The sequence below is a fragment of the Taeniopygia guttata genome, chromosome 7 (genome assembly GCF_048771995.1).
Source record: "Taeniopygia guttata chromosome 7, bTaeGut7.mat, whole genome shotgun sequence".
In the NCBI taxonomy this organism is placed as follows: Eukaryota; Metazoa; Chordata; class Aves; order Passeriformes; family Estrildidae; genus Taeniopygia; species Taeniopygia guttata.
Window position 1 is genome coordinate 28,881,467 of NC_133032.1, and position 16,106 is coordinate 28,897,572.

The 16,106-nt window shown below is 35.3% G+C and overlaps 1 protein-coding gene across 4 annotated transcripts in view; it reads left to right on the plus strand.

Annotated features, from left to right (window-relative positions):
- The window catches only part of NCKAP1 (NCK associated protein 1), a 58,234-nt gene that overhangs the window by 11,733 nt on the left and 30,395 nt on the right, over window positions 1-16,106 (plus strand). For 2 of the 4 annotated variants that reach the window (XM_002196664.6, XM_030277933.4), the window contains 11 exons: window positions 252-362; window positions 9,516-9,608; window positions 9,812-9,868; window positions 10,606-10,748; window positions 10,835-10,925; window positions 12,965-13,102; window positions 13,766-13,814; window positions 14,331-14,487; window positions 15,057-15,113; window positions 15,657-15,753; window positions 15,985-16,091. In XM_002196664.6, the coding sequence (XP_002196700.2) occupies window positions 252-362; window positions 9,516-9,608; window positions 9,812-9,868; window positions 10,606-10,748; window positions 10,835-10,925; window positions 12,965-13,102; window positions 13,766-13,814; window positions 14,331-14,487; window positions 15,057-15,113; window positions 15,657-15,753; window positions 15,985-16,091 (1,100 nt within the window). The remainder of the gene's footprint in view (window positions 1-251; window positions 363-9,515; window positions 9,609-9,811; window positions 9,869-10,605; window positions 10,749-10,834; window positions 10,926-12,964; window positions 13,103-13,765; window positions 13,815-14,330; window positions 14,488-15,056; window positions 15,114-15,656; window positions 15,754-15,984; window positions 16,092-16,106) is intronic. The other 2 variants (XM_030277932.4, XM_030277934.4) reach the window with 1 other exon arrangement.

Consider the following 16,106-nt stretch of genomic DNA (forward strand, 5'->3'; position numbering starts at 1 on the left):
GCTGTTCTGCACTAACTGCTTTGATACTTCCATGCATCTTTTTCAGTAGAAGAGCATCTCTGTACTGTTTCCCATTGCATATTTCAGCTGTGACAGTCCCTGCACTTTGCCTTTCATTTTATCACCTGCTCACTAAAAGCAAACAAACGAAAAGAGGAATCTTTCTAGTTTGTCTTCAGATTTGCAACTATCACTTAACTTTACATTCGTGATTGTGTTTCTACTTCATTTTGTATTGTATTTTTTTATAGGCATGTGGTGACCCCAAAGCCAAACCATCCTATCTTATTGACAAAAACCTGGAATCTGCTGTCAAATTCATAGTCAGGAAGTTTCCAGCAGTAGAAACACGCAACAACAATGTAAGTAATCAAATGGCTGTAAAACTCTTTTTCTCACTACTCTTTCAGCACAATCTGAGAGGTTTACATTTTCTTAAAAAGTATCTGATGCTGACAGTTGCAGTTGGAATATAGTTTTTGATTCAAATGTCTGGCAGGATACTTGAGACAGAATTATCTTTAAGGAGAGAATATTATACTGTAAATCTGGATGGGTTATGTTAGGATAGGACTCTTCCTGGTTTTCTTTTTGCCTGCTCTTTTCTATGCTGTTTCAAAGAATTGTCAGTTGGAAGAAGTCCTTTGAAAAATCATGTGTTACTTTTACAGGACCAGACTGATTGCAGAAGGTGAAAGTTGCATAACTTTATTTATGATGTGTCCTAATCAGCAGATCAGTAAAAAACCTCCTGTCTGCAAAGTGGGAAGAAATGCTTGTGCTTTACAGGTACTCTTGCCTATGGAGTCAGTCCCTGTGAGAGTAAAGAATGCTTTAGTACATAAGGAGAAACATTGTGAAGTACAAAAATATGGAAATAAAATAGTTTCCTCCTTATATAGTGAGTTCAGTTGCAGAAGTAAATTATGTTTTACCTTTGAGTGGCTCAGTATTGTTGAATTTGACTTGGAAGCCTTTTTTTAGGTAATTGTTAGGCTAGAGGCAGGCATTTTGGCAGGTGATGTACACTTGTTTCCCTGTTTCAATTTGAAAGAGAAGGGCCCTTCAGATGTTTGTTTTACCTGCTTATATTTCTTTCCAAAGGTGAAAGTGGAGGTAGTTGTTGGGTTTCCATGTTCCCTGCATGCAAGTGTGTGCCTGTGTGCTTGGGAGGTTTAGACTTGCTTTAAGTATTCAGGTTTCTGCAGAATGGCAGTGGTGATAGCAATGAGAGTAATTAGTTTCTTTTACATTGCCATCTCAAATTTGTATGTAATGTCTCCAATAATACCAATGGAGAAAAAACTGAAAGAAACCAGAAGAAAACTTATGGAGGAAACAATTTCATTAACAATGTGTTTTTTCACTTAAAAACTTGTACGTGCTTTATACTCTTTAATTTTGCTTATCTCTGATTGATTTGATTGTTTTAGTAACCAATAGAGAAATTCCTTATCAAATCAATGTAAAAATAGTAAATCTGTTAAACCATGTTTGGTAAATGATTCCGTGTTCTCTAAGCTTGGGGGGCAGATGAACTATTAAAAAATAATGTACATAGAATTTACTTACTGCAGCTGCATGTATGCTTTAAATGTCTTCCAGTTCTTGATTATGAATTTGGAGCTTAACTAATGATAGATATTTAAGGATTTGTTGCTGTGAAGTTTATGGAAAGAGATCAAAGAAAACTTGCTATATTTTGACAATCATGAGTTTCTAAAATAGGACACACTCATAATGTTTTGTCATTGCTGTGTGTTTATTTACTATGAGCCAGCCAGGCCTGTGTTCATTAAGCAGAGTTGAAAAAAGCCTACCCTCCTTATGTATGAGCAAACTTTAAAAGCAGGATTTTAAGCTCTAGCAATAGACAGCTGGGGTGTCTGTCCTGCAGTCAGAGCTGATGGTATTTCTCTTAGTTACTTTCAGATGTTTCCCATAGAGTTTGTAACTCACAAAAACAGAAAAGGGTGATCAGAGATTTAAAAGGGCAAGAAGCTAGTTGGAACAGAGACACATTGATTAAAGAAATATCACAAAGGATTACTGCAGTGGAAATAGCTAAGAAATCATAAGTTGTGTTTGTTCCTTGCAGTGGAAATTCCAGGACACCCTTTCAGGATGGTGTTTTAAATTTTGTATGTTGGAGTGAAGCAGTTGCCACTGCCTAGCACTGTGTACCTTTGCTTTCAACATGTCAGTAGGTGATGGTGCTAAACAAGCTTGCATTCAGTTTTAGAGAATAGGTAGTGCCAGCTTTTTCGATTTTTTTGAACCTATTTTAGCTGTTTTTTCTCAGGTATTGTCATCTACAGTGTTTTATGTCTCAGAAATGGGCGACACATTTTATTGAAGAGTATGAGCAGTGTTTGCTGTAATCAGGTGATCTTGAAAAGCATGAATTTTCATTCTGTTGAAACAAGTAATTCTGTTATATTTACAATTGGTATCTTTTACATATTTATCCATGGAAAACAGAGTTCCTGATTTTGTTCCTCCTTCAGTGTTTGACATGCTGAGTCATCAGAGCAATGTCTGATAGTTGCTGGTTTTCAGTATTGTACTGAGAGTGAAAGTTTGTGGACAGTTAAAACAGGGAAGTGGCTGATGAATCCTTGCTAATCATGCTGGAAAATTAAATGGAGTAGTTAATCTTCCAAAGGATTAATTATAGATAACTCTGCACCTTATCAGTTCATAACTCTCTCTCCCATTGTTTGGGGGCAGTTCCTGTGATGTCTTACACCTGCCCTTTATTTTCCAGCAACCATTGTGAATTACATAACCTTGAAATTGTGCAGCTTGAAGACCAGACTCTTAAACTCTTAATGAAATAGGCCGCCAGGGTAATATTGCTGCACACTACATGAAATAACCTGTGAAGGAAGGAATAAGCAAAAATACAATAGAAACAAAAATTTGAAGGATTCAGAAAGTGGGAAACAAACAAGATAGATAGAGTCCTGTTTGAAAGGAAAGTTTCTTCTGTGTTTGGGGGAGCATTACTATTTATAATTATTTTAAATTGACTAAAGCTTTGCTTTGGAAAAGCCTTCTAAGCTACAGATGGCTTCCAAAAACTTTTTAACACCGTTGTTCTTGGTCAGGTGTGTGATCTGATTGTGCTTGTATTGACTCAGTAGCATTTATTGTTACTGAATTTCCTGGCCTAGCTTCAGAAGGAAAGTTCCAAAGTAAGGGATGCAGAAGCAGCCTGATTTTTCTGATGGCTGTTTAGAGCTCATCCTTTTATAAGGGGGCACATGTGAGGTTCTTGTCACAGAGAAATTGAAAGAGAGCATACTGAACTCAAAAAAAAAAAAAAATGTTGCAGGACCTAAAAGTTGCTCTGTTCTCAGTCAATGCTAATACTTAATGCCCTTTAAAACCAGAATAAAATACTTCACAATGGCAAACTGGAGATGCAGAGAGAAAGGACAGAAATTTATTTTAGCTTGTGAGTAGGATTTGATAAATCTGCTGTCTGTGCAGGTAAAGCTCCATGTCTTTGTGTGATGAAGTTATAGCCCCTCTTCTGCTTTCCCATACACCACATAGAATAAGGAGTGAGAATATCTGTCTTCTTTCTTGAACATATCTTTTTCTTGGTTTGTTCCTCAGAAATTTCCTTGTAGAAAAACATATTTTTACATGTCTTTTGGAAAAATTGATACTTAGTCATTGCTTAGCACAAAGCAGACCAATGAAGCATCACTTTGAAATTTCTAATTGTATGGTTAGTGTGGGAAGGATTTGTTGCCCAGATAATGCTAGTCTTCATCACCTAGTAGATATGTTCTCAGTAGTAGTCATATGAATTCCATTTGTGTTTTGTATTGACTAATTTTTTGCTGTATTGTGTCTGTGGGGACTGGAAATAAAATCACCTGGGAGCAGAGGACAAGCAGAATGAGCATTTCCAATCTACCATGGTTAGGATCTATGGTTTGGAATTGGTTCACTTTACTTTTTGAATTTTTGCCTTTTCCCTTTTAGATCCCAATGTGTGTTTGGTTTGCCTCCTGTGTCTTTCACAGTTTCACTTCACAACAAGCTGATTACATAGCAGATTAGATGGATGTGGGAGAGGTGGTGTGGGCATAGAGTGTCTGAACATCCTTGACTAAAGCTTATTAGAAGTCATTAATGCATGCTAAAAACCCAACTCCCCAGCTTCCACCATAAAACAACTGACCTTTTCCATGAAGATTAAAACCTTTTCCAGGTAAGGGGGTGCCATGCACAGCTGCTTTTTCACCTCTGCTCTTGCTCAGGGAGTTGATAGTGGTAGAAGGACTGCAAAAGAGATAAATTTTCCAGAAGTCACTGAGGCAGCAGTTTAGTTTATGAATGTTCCCCTTGCATGAGTGAAGTCAGATGATGAACAATAACTCTCTGTTCAGCTTTGTATGAACAGTTAAGATGTCTTATGCTTGAGAATAGAATATATTAATGATAGTTTATCTCACAAAAAAATGCAAAATAACTACAAAGAATAAATTTTAATCTACATTTTCACTAAAAAGTAATTCAAAATTGAAATTGTTGAGCTAATGCCTTGCTCTGGTTCTACTGTACTTACTGTTCTGGTTTTGTATGCAGTAGTATGTCTGATATCAGTCTTCAGTTGTTACAGGTGTAAGACTGATTTCAAATTATTTGTCCTATATAACAGCATATAGTATATAAAGTTTTTCAGTCTAACAGTCATTTTTGAGTGAGCATTTTTTTTCATACCAATTCTGTGAGGTCATGTGAAATCCTGAAATCTCTTCAAAATGTTTCACCAAACAGAATTCTTAGAATGTAACATATTTTTTCAAAATAGTAAGTGCTGTCAGCTACAAAGTTTATTTTCTTGGTTTGACCTTTGACTGAGCCTGAATTAAAGATAGAATAACATCCAAATAGTGTATTTTTTATTATTATTTGTAATAAATCACTGTAGAACCCTGCTGTAAGTCATGTAAATCCATACAAATCACTTGCCAAGGTAAATCAATTTTGCTTGCTCGTTGCTTCATAGTGTCTGCAATACCTGCAGAGGAGTGAGTGTGTGTAACACTTTACCCTCTCCTTTATCCAGTAAAACTCTCTTTGCTTTAATGATTGGCAATTTAAGAGCTTGGTCCTTGGAAACCAACCAACCAAACAAAAAAAAACCCACTGAGGTGGCATTCAAAAAATTGTATGAATCATAAAAATACTGCAAAAATTGTAAATGAAGGTGAAAGATTAAAAACTGATCTACGTCTCAGCTGTAAGAAACAGTTTCTCAAAGAGAAGTCTTCCTGCTCCAGTTGTCTGCCCTTATTAATTCCCTGGGAATGGTAACAGTTATGGAGCATCAGAGGTGGCTATTTCCTTTTCAAAGCAGTTAACTTAGTGCTAGAAACTTGAAAACAAACTAAAATAGAACCTGTGGTAGACATGCATTAGTTAGTAAACATGTTAAATATTCTTTTTTATCTTTTTATATTCAGCACAGTACTTCAGAAACTGCTTTTAATTGGAAATAAGAAAACCAAGGACACATCCATCATTCTAGAACTAATTTACAGAATTTAAAACTAATTTTTATTATTTTCTTAGGTGCTCCTATCTTTCCCTGCTGTTCTGCTGTGGATTTTGTAGACACAGAACTTTGTTCAAATTAGTTGAGTTTTTCAAATGTTCATCTAAAGACTCTATAGGTGACAAGCAACAAATGACAGTAAGAATACTGGTAGTGATGATTTACCTCTCCAGAAATTTAACAGTCAGAATTTATAATACTGCTTTTTGGGGCTTATATTCCAGCTGGTAAGATTGAGTTGATGGTATTTTTGCTGAGGACATGGTAATATTTATGCTGTTGGATTGTAGAAAACAAATACAAGTGTTTCATAATCAGACATGCAGGAAAAATATCACACTGATACAAGAAGCAGAAAATTCGCCTTCATACTATTTCCAGATCATGAAATAAGACATTTATTCACATACTGCTGCTACCAGCCAAATAAACTTGATAAAAAATTACAGGACTAGGGGTACCATTTGTTTTTTTACACACATTAGACTCTCTGAACAACCTCTTCTAATTGTCTCTTTTTTTTTTTGTGAGCCATTGTATTCAATTGGTATTTATTCACATGATTAGTACACCAGGCTTGCATCATTTCTCCTTTGTCTAAGCCATTCATATAAGCTTTAAGTGAGACTCTCTTGAACTCTCCATTTTTTTTTCTTCTAATATATTTTCTCTATTTATGTAATTGACTGTGTAATGATCTTTGTGATTTAATATAAGGAAGGAAAGGCACAAGTTAAAGGTCAGTTCCTTCTCCTGTAGGTATTACCTCACAAGGTGTTAGCTTCGCTCTTTCTTATTTATAAATAATATTCAAGCATGATCAAAGAAGTGGTATTTTGTTAATAGACAAAAGAAATAATCTCAGATTAATTATGTGAGAGTTTTTTTATCTTGCCATATTATGCTGAAATTTCTACAGGTTTTCATAGGTCTTAAATCTAATTCACGTCATTCAACAAAAACACTTGGTATAATTTGTACTTCAAATTCTCTAAGAATAAATAAGCCACTTACAGCTAACCAGTCTACAAGGCATAGTCAACTATAGTAAAAATAATATTTTGATGTTTAAAGAGTCATTTGTTCAGTACATCCTCTTTTAGGCTATACCTACTTTTGTGGGTTATTAGAAATTTTCAATAATGAATTGCAGGCTAAGGAAAAAAGCCTCAAACCAAAAGCAAATCAATATAGCACCAGCATCTTCTAAACAGCTGTTAGGAAATTAGTAATGGAAAGTTTTAATGCTGTGATTGTGCAAAGAGTTACACCCACATTCTTGAATGGGTGTGCTTTTTTAAGCAAATAAACATCCAAGACACTGCATGCTTGTAAGCTGTTCTTCTAAACATCACTGATCAGGCTGTGCTCTATAAATTGAACTATTTGCCCCATACTGATATAACAGTTTATATATTGTTTTATTTTGGTGCTACTATTTTAAATAAAAGTTTACTGACCCCTTTGACACTCAGCATTCAAAGAATAGTCATCTCAAGTCTAGGAAAGTTTTAGCATCACTTTTGTGTAAATGTTTCTGGGAATACAGGTAACAAGTTGAGAATGCACAGCAATGATTCCATAATCCTTGCATGAGTGTGGCGAATACCTCCCTATACTCTCTACAACTTCACAGAATTTCTGAAAATTTATTATTTGTTTTGTGATTATAGTTCCCAGCACCATCTCCCTTTTTGCCATATCTCCCCATTTCACATGGTGTGGCTTGAAATTGAATGTTCTGCAGGAATGGCCATTCAGTTGCTATTTGTTATACCAAAAATAGGTGTAGTGTACAGCAGTCTATAATTTTGAGTCTCCTTTATCATTGTACCTTGCTTACTATGATTTAGGATTGCAGTAGAAAAAACGGTGTTAAGGGGGTGTGCAGTGGTAGTGAGTTCTGGTTTTGTTTTTCGCTGCACTAGAAATTATCTTACTTGTGGATCACACCCTGTCATCTCTTGCTGAAAAGTTTTGAAAAGACTTCTCAGATTCATCAGGTTCGCTTCTATTAGCTGCATAGAAAAAAAACTATTTCTGCTTAGTCTTCTACAAACTCAAGGAATGCTTGAAGTGCTAGGGCCAGGGTACAAAATTAAAACCATGCAGCTTAACTGAATTTTCATTGTGTAAGAGCTGTTGACTGATGGAGCAGTCCTCAAAGTACAAAGCAGATTTTCCTCTGGAGCAGTTCCAAGTGTAGGCACAAGCTAGTCTGAAGGTGAACTGGAGGTGCACAGACATCCTGGAGCTCTGGAGTCTGTGTGGTGATGCTGCATGCTTCATTTTTTGTGCTCAAGGAAGCTAAGTTAAAGCTGTATATTGGAAAAACTACAGCTTTAATCCTCACTCTGAGGATCAAAATACAAGTAATGGGATTTGAAAACAGGTTTTTGTATGGCAGCACATTAAATGGGAATAACCTTTTTCCTGGTGCGTGAGATTTATCAGGACAAGTTACAAAATAAACATATGTACTTGCACCTCTTTCAATTAAGCCTCAGCTGATGCCTATGTGAAAAAAACCTAAAATAATAGATAGGCAGGCATTCAAAGTCCAATCCTTTGCCATGGCTTAAGAGTAGGCAGGAGTATTTTATAATGTAACCATTCTGATTTGCTCATAACTGTCTATTCCTGTCTTCCTTGGCAATAATGAAAGTGTTACGGCTCAAGACTTCTAAAAAATCATCATCAGCTCTAAAAATTTAGAGAAGCGAAACTTAATTATATGTGATACCTGGTTGTGATCCAGGCAGTTTGTTTTACCAATTTAGAGGAATTTTGATGCTTTACATAAAACTGAGAATACAGAGCACAGCTTTATACAAGAGAGTGAACTGAAGAAGCATACTCAGTTCTAACCCCTTATGAAAATAAGCTAATCAATTTGAAGCAATTTTTAAATCTGTGTTATAATTGATTACTCTTGTTGGGAGAAAAGATGTTACTTAACTTGATCATCTTTAATTTAAAATCTTGCAGATTTTTGGAGGGCACATTTTCCTATTGTGACTGCTTTAACTCATTTCAATTCCTGTATCAGGAAGGAGATGTAATTTGTAGCTGGATATTGCCAGTTAAATATTTGGATACTTGCAGTGCTGTGAGACTGTCATACATAGATAAACAGAATGGCTGTTCACCTACAACTACTTTTTCTGTTCTTAATTGTCTAAGTGATCAATCTTGTTCTTCAGAAAATCTTTAAAAATAAATAGTATTTCATTGTCTGTTTAAAATATATAAAAAAATCCATGTGAATTATTTTACCTCTGTATTCACGTTTGCCTCTTCCATTGTATCCACAAGTGTCTAATTGCTAGTGTTTTGCTTCTTTTATGTTTCTTTATTTTGTTGCTTTTGTTTGAATGTATTATTGTGTTTATATGGAACTGGTCAAAGAACCGTTACTGTATTTTATGTTTGTATCTACATTTTATTTTGCATGCTTAACGTGGCTTTGCCTGGATATTCTTTTTGGTAAGTTCAGAATTTAAAAGCACAATGTTTTTCTGTAGTAAAGTTTGTAACCTACCACCTTATTTTCTTCCACCTCAAGTAACATAATTATTTTGGTTTTGGCATACTGATTTGTGCTCATGTACTGTTCTGCTTTTGCAAGTTATACATATGTGATAACATAACACTTCTCCTGACTACCATTTTCATCTCTAGCTGAGCTAAACAATATGACTCTGGTACTAATGTGTACTAATGTAACTTTTATCTTCAAAATGTAGTTGGCAGCTGTTAAAATGATCAGTGCTGAGAACTCTGTGTATTTGACACACGCAGAACCTTAGTCTTAGAAAACCATGTTACAGCTTCTTTGCATAGCCTGGTGGCTTCTCTGTGCTTCACAGGTATTACTTTTCAGCAGTCTTCTCAAGGTCTTCTAAGAACAGTGTGCATGTTTATTTTTCTCTTTTAGCAACAGCTTGCTCAGCTCCAGAAGGAAAAATCAGAGATTTTGAAGAACTTGGCATTATACTACTTCACGTTCGTTGATGTTATGGAATTTAAGGTAAGGTATTACAAATGTAGAAGTTGTTCTGTCACATTAGGTTTCTGTAATTTTATTCATGAAACAGCACTATATAATGAAATAGCTGAACTTTAGGATTTGTTCTTCAAATAAAAAAAAAAAAATGAAGCTCCATCACTAATTTGGAGTAATGTGATTTAATTATATCTTTTTAAACTAAAGTTATTCCTTTGTTTTTCAAGGACCATGTCTGTGAGCTGCTAAACACTATTGATGTTTGCCAAGTCTTCTTTGATATTGTAAGTTTTTAGGTTTAAACTTTAAAAATGTTTATATTCAGAGTCCTGTGGGGAGAAGGACTTGCTTTTGTTAGTCCAAGAAACATCACATCTCCAGTTATAAATGCAAGAGAAATAAAAACAACATAGGGTTCACATTTCCAACTTTTATAATAGAGAGATAGATCTTTTTTAGTAGGCTTCTTATGGACAGTAGTAACAGTATTGTTACCTAACATAAAAAATTTTCAATAATTTATTTATTGCATCTGCAAGTTAATTCCTAGTCATGCTTATGCTTATGCCTTGTGAGACTCACAAGAGAAGACTGTTACTGGTGTCCACCTAAACTGTGTGAGGAGGTCACTTTTGGGGTTGACTAAAGCAACTACAGAAGCATCTAAAAGTCTTATATTTAAAACAAAACCACTAGCCCTCCCCAAAAAATTCAACAAAACCCAACAAAAAACAAAACAAAACCCACCACCAAACAAACATAGGAAAAAAGCCTCCAAAACCACAAAAGAAGGCCTCCAACACCTTTTCCTGTTGGTTTCAACTTTCTTAATGTTCTTAACATCACCTTGCTAGTTTTTGTCATTATTTTAAATTTGGCCAACTTAGATTCATAATATGAAAAAGGAACAGGTAGCCCATTGTATTTAAAAATGCTGAAAATTGGTGGACATGTAAGGAAAAATGTTTTATACTTGTTTCCAAAAGTTTTTAAATGATAATTCACTGGTTTTCATTTCTAGACTGTAAACTTTGATTTAACAAAGAACTACCTAGATTTGATTATAACCTACACAACTCTAATGATACTGCTGTCCCGAATTGAAGAAAGGAAGGCTATCATTGGACTGTATAACTATGCCCATGAAATGACACATGGAGCAAGGTAAAAAATTGATTGTATAAATGACATGTATAACGTTAATGATAGTAACAGCTACACCTCAGTGAATTGTTTGTTGTTGCTTTTAGTGACAGAGAATATCCACGCCTTGGCCAGATGATTGTGGATTATGAAAATCCTTTAAAGAAAATGATGGAGGAATTTGTACCTCACAGTAAAGTATGTAACTACTTTTCACAGGCATGCAGTAAACTTAATTGGGAGAAACAGAGCTAAAAAGTAAATATGCAAGAGTTTGTATTGTTGAAGGCCATTTGGTATAGATTTTACATGAGATTTCTGCTTTCATTGGATGTCTGTGGCTGGAGATTGATACCCTATTAAAAAGCACAACCTGCAGAAATACAGGAATGAGACCCATTAGTAAGGTGCCATTCTGTTCACTAAGGATTAGAAATTAATAAAAAATCAGTTGTGGATTATCTGAGAATGGCTACTTCTGTGTTTTGTATAGGCTTGTAGCTTGAAATTAAAGAGATTCATAATGTTTCCATTAAGTTGGTTGTTTTGCTGTCCTAGATGAATGTGATTTTCTATTTTGTAGCCTGAGGTGCTTTGGTTTGGATTGTCCAAAAGATCATCATTGCCTCTTTAACAGTGGCTACTGTATTCGAAAGCTGACACTCTGCTGAGTTGCCTTCACTGAGTTAAAGGAGCTCAGTTCCTTTAGTCCTTTCTGTACAGGTGTTTCTAAGATTCTGTTCTTACATGGTTGTGTTGCAGTTCTGTGATGTTGTATCTAGGCTGTATTTTTATGTAAGAATACCTTGGAAAAGTTACAGAAGCCTCACCAAAGTCAAAGTATATTCTGTTTTATCACTTCCCCTTAGTTCACTAGATTTGCTGTTCTGTCAAAGGAGACTAGATTTCTCTGATCAGGACTGACTAACTGTTATAAAGATGTTACTTTCTAGGTGCTTGCAAATTAATTGACTAACAAGTACAACTTCCTTTGGAATCTTTGGCAGTACCTTAAGTTAAATTCTAAGTTATTTCCTAAAGTTTTTAAGGTTTGGGTTTTTCTTTGCCTATTTTGAATTTAGGTACTGGTTGTGTTTTCCTTCTCTAGTTGCTTTTCTAAATTTTTCTCAATTTCCTTAAACTTTCACTAGAAGATCAGAGCTTTACAGCTACTTTCCTAAATGCTCTGAAGTGAAGTGTTTTTCCAATACTTATAACTTGTCTGTAATCTTATTTGGGTTACACTTTCCACAATTCCTATCTTGTTAAGACTTGCTTAGCTAAGGATCTCATTTACAAGTAATCTTTTCTGGTGCACATTTTAGCAAAGATGCTTTGCTTCTCAGTATTATCTTTGTTTATGCTCTTGTATTTAATAGTGGATCAGTCCTTTCCATTGACACATTCGTAAAGATGCCTTTCAGTCCAATTTTTGCTTTTGTGCTTATTCTGTGCTAGAAGCATAAATTGGGGTCAGGGATCTTTTCAGGTGCTGTATTACAGAAACATTCTTGGGCTGTGCTCTCGTGGAACTGCACACTGAAGCTGTCATTCTTTAATCCCACTGCTTTGCAGCAAACCAGGCAGTTGTTTAATCCTTTACATCAGCTTCAGCAGATGACTTTGGTTTTTTTTGCCTGAGTGATCTCCTCTGCTCTCACCCGGTTCAGATCTGGCTCCCTAAGGATTCATTCAGGCACCAGTATTGATACAAAAGTCAAGAGAAAATACTTAGGATACACTTGCTTAATTTTGCTACAAAGTTTAATTTGCTGCAAAGATATTCCTGAAGACTGTATCTGCTCAAAAGAATTACAATTTGCTACCGTGGGGAAAGACACAGTAAAGGAAGTGGCAGGGGAGAGAGTAGCACAGCTACTGGGATGCTTGAGTAAGTAATGAACAACTTCCAGTTGTGTGTGAGAGGGCTTTTGTGCCTTATTGTTTTTTTTCCCCACGTCCTCTAATTCTGAACTCTAGATTTTTGTAACTCTAAAAATAATAGAAATCAAACTCTCTCGCTTCTTTGCATCCTTCCTCTAGCCTGGAGTAGTCTTTTAGATGTTAAATAAACTAGATGCAATTTGATTTAACCTTACATTTAATTTCAAAACTGGTTCACTAAAATGTTTTGATGAGTGTTAGTAATAATGCTGAGGAAACAGCTCTGCTGATGAAACAGCTCTGCTGATGAAACAGTACTGGCCATTCAAACTAATAATTAGCCTTCTTTCTAGTCCCTTTCAGATGCTCTGATTTCACTCCAGATGGTCTATCCTCGACGAAATCTCTCAGCTGACCAGTGGAGAAACGCACAACTGCTGAGCCTCATCAGTGCCCCCAGTACAATGCTTAATCCTGCACAGTCTGACACAGTATGGTCTTTTAATTTACATTCTGTGATAGTTAAGTAAGGTTTTCTGTAAGACAGTTGTCTGTTGGATTACAGCTATGTGACTTTTAATCAGATATGTAAATACACTGATTAGTACAGGGAAAAGTTTTCTCTCATTAAGTAAAGTTTCTGTTACATTAACTTGTGCCTTCAGCTTCAGTAATTTGTTGACCAGAAGGTGAGGGGAAGCAATGTTAACTTCTGAAGTCATAGAGGGGAGGAATCCTGAGTACCCTCTCAGGTATTTGTGAGCCAGGAGACTGGAAATCAGAACTGATCCTTCCTTTAAATTTTATGTTTGCACTGGCTCCCTCAGCTGTGATATGGATGGTTACATTTCTGAAAAAAATTGAAGCTTTAATGGCTATCAAGTTGTGATTAGTATCGATTGAAAGCTTTTAATTCTCGAATATTGTTAAATACAATATTTATTGAAAATAAATATTTGTCAAAATTTGTTTAAGGTGTTGGAGGATATGTTAGCTCACTTAATATTCTGACCCTCAGTTTCTGAAGTACTGAAACACTGAATCACTGTTAGTGGTCAGTGGCTTTCTTTGATCAGCATTTAAGGCTTTGCTTGTCCCTTTTTGCCAACTAGTACTAATAACTAGTGTGCTACAAATTACTGTTTTTTTAACAGATGCCATGTGAATACCTGTCTCTGGATGCAATGGAAAAATGGATCATTTGTGAGTAAAATATTCTGAAATGACTCATGGTTATTAAAAAACTACTGATTCTGAAACGACTCATGGTATTAAAAAAACTGGTTAACTTTTAAAAGACTACTTGCTTTCTGTACTGCCCAATAGCTGTTGTATTCAAATAAGATTCTGGAGAACTTTATTAAATTTCGTTTGTACTAACATACAGTGAAGCTAGAATTCAGCATGTGCTGCTGGTATAGATTGTGTCACAATAGATTGTGTTCCAGACTTTGACTGGAAGTGAGGGCTTCAGTAATTCTAATGAAAGTAGTCAAGTAGTATCAGCATAAAGTAATTAATTTCACACAAATATTGCAAAACTACTTCCATTAGAAGTGGGGAGGGAGGTATTTTTTATAGATTAGAAAATGTTATACATTAAAGAGTTTATTAATGATCTATGCAAACTATTTAGGACAAAATATGTAATCATCTCACTGTTCTCTTACTGTCTTTGTGCATCTAATTTGTGACACACATCAATGTGAACTTTTGAAGTTGGATTTATTTTGTGCCACGGAATCCTAAATAGTGATGCTACAGCTTTGAATCTTTGGAAACTTGCACTTCAAAGCAGCTCTTGCTTGGCTCTGTTTCGAGATGAAGTGTTCCATATTCACAAAGCTGCAGAAGATTTGTTTGTAAACATAAGAGGGTAAGTTTTTGTTCTCCTTTCAGAATCTCTGCTAAAACCACCATATTTCTTGAAGAACTGTTTCAAACTGTTTCATATAAGCTCTGCTTAGGTGCACAAATATTTTGCTTGGTATCTTGACTGTTTCTTTAATGCATAAGTTTTAGGGGCCTGATTTCATAACCACCACACCTTTTTTTGTCTCAGTCTGAAAGCCTGGTGACAGTCTTTAAAATAGCAAGTCTCTTAGATTAATGATCTCACCCACGAATCTTGGATTTACTGAAGGGAAATGTTACAAATGTGGTGTTTGCTTGAAAAATTGCATCTTGTTGCTACTGTTTCTGCAGTATTTTATATGAAAACTCAGAAACAAAGTTGAGTCCTCTACCAACCAACACCAGGAGTACTTCACTAGAAAGTATTTCTGGTTTGGATGTCTAGTTTTGGCATTTAGCTCTGCTCAGGAGCTGGTGTGCATTTTCTGCTGTATCCTGCTTGCTATAACATTGTAGCTTCTATCAAGTCCCACTCAGCTCTTTCTAAAACATGCTGCTGATTCTTAAACTGTGTCTGGTTTTTACTTGCAGCTACAACAAGCGTATTAATGACATCAGAGAGTGCAAAGAAGCTGCTGTTTCACATGCGTGAGTGTCTTAAAAAGTTTTTCTGACAGATTTTAGGATTGGTTTTCTTAAGACAAAACTATAAATATTGTATGAATAGAATTTGTCAAATGCAGAATTAGTCATGCATTTTCAGATGAATCATTTACTGATTGTTCTTTTAAATCTGGATTTGCTTCTTGTCATTACCTATTTAACTTCCCAAGTTAAAATAATCTAAGTTCTAGATTATTTTTCAAGTTATCAGGATGGAAGCATTTAGTTTATTAATTACTTATGTTTTTTCTGATTACAAAAGGTGAATGCAAATTAAATAAAAATGTTTTCATGTAGTCAAATGCACATCACAGAGAGGGGGGAGAGAACTTGGGGTTTAAATTTATTGATGCTTCATGAATATATGATGTTGGTGATGAGGATGCCAATTTTTTGAACCACAGTCTTCAAAATTCTGGAATTTTTAAGGTGGTATAATATCATCTGCCTATGCTTTGTCTTAAATGCTTTTGAAAAGCAATTATTCTGTGTCTAGCATAGTGGATAATGTGTGTTCTTTTGATGCAGCGGTTCAATGCATAGGGAGAGACGCAAGTTTTTACGTTCTGCTCTCAAAGAACTAGCCACTGTCTTGTCTGACCAGCCAGGCCTCTTGGGTCCCAAGGTAATGACACCTCTTATGATTTGCATTTAGGCAAAAAACAGTGTGTTTCTCAATGGTAAATTCATTATTTATTTTCTTTGGGGGGGTGGGGGGGAATTCCTCGCTTCACTCTGAAAAAGCCTACTTAGTTTTATAAGTTCTTGTATTTTAGAGGCTAGTTGCCTCTTGAGTGCACAGTCTGTTCAGCTGTTGTGTATATTGATAACCTTGTGAACAATTTTTCTTTTTCAGGCACTTTTTGTATTTATGGCATTATCCTTTGCTCGTGATGAAATTATTTGGCTTCTTCGTCATGCAGATAATATGCCAAAGAAGAGCGCAGATGATTTCATAGATAAGTATGTTCATTTTTA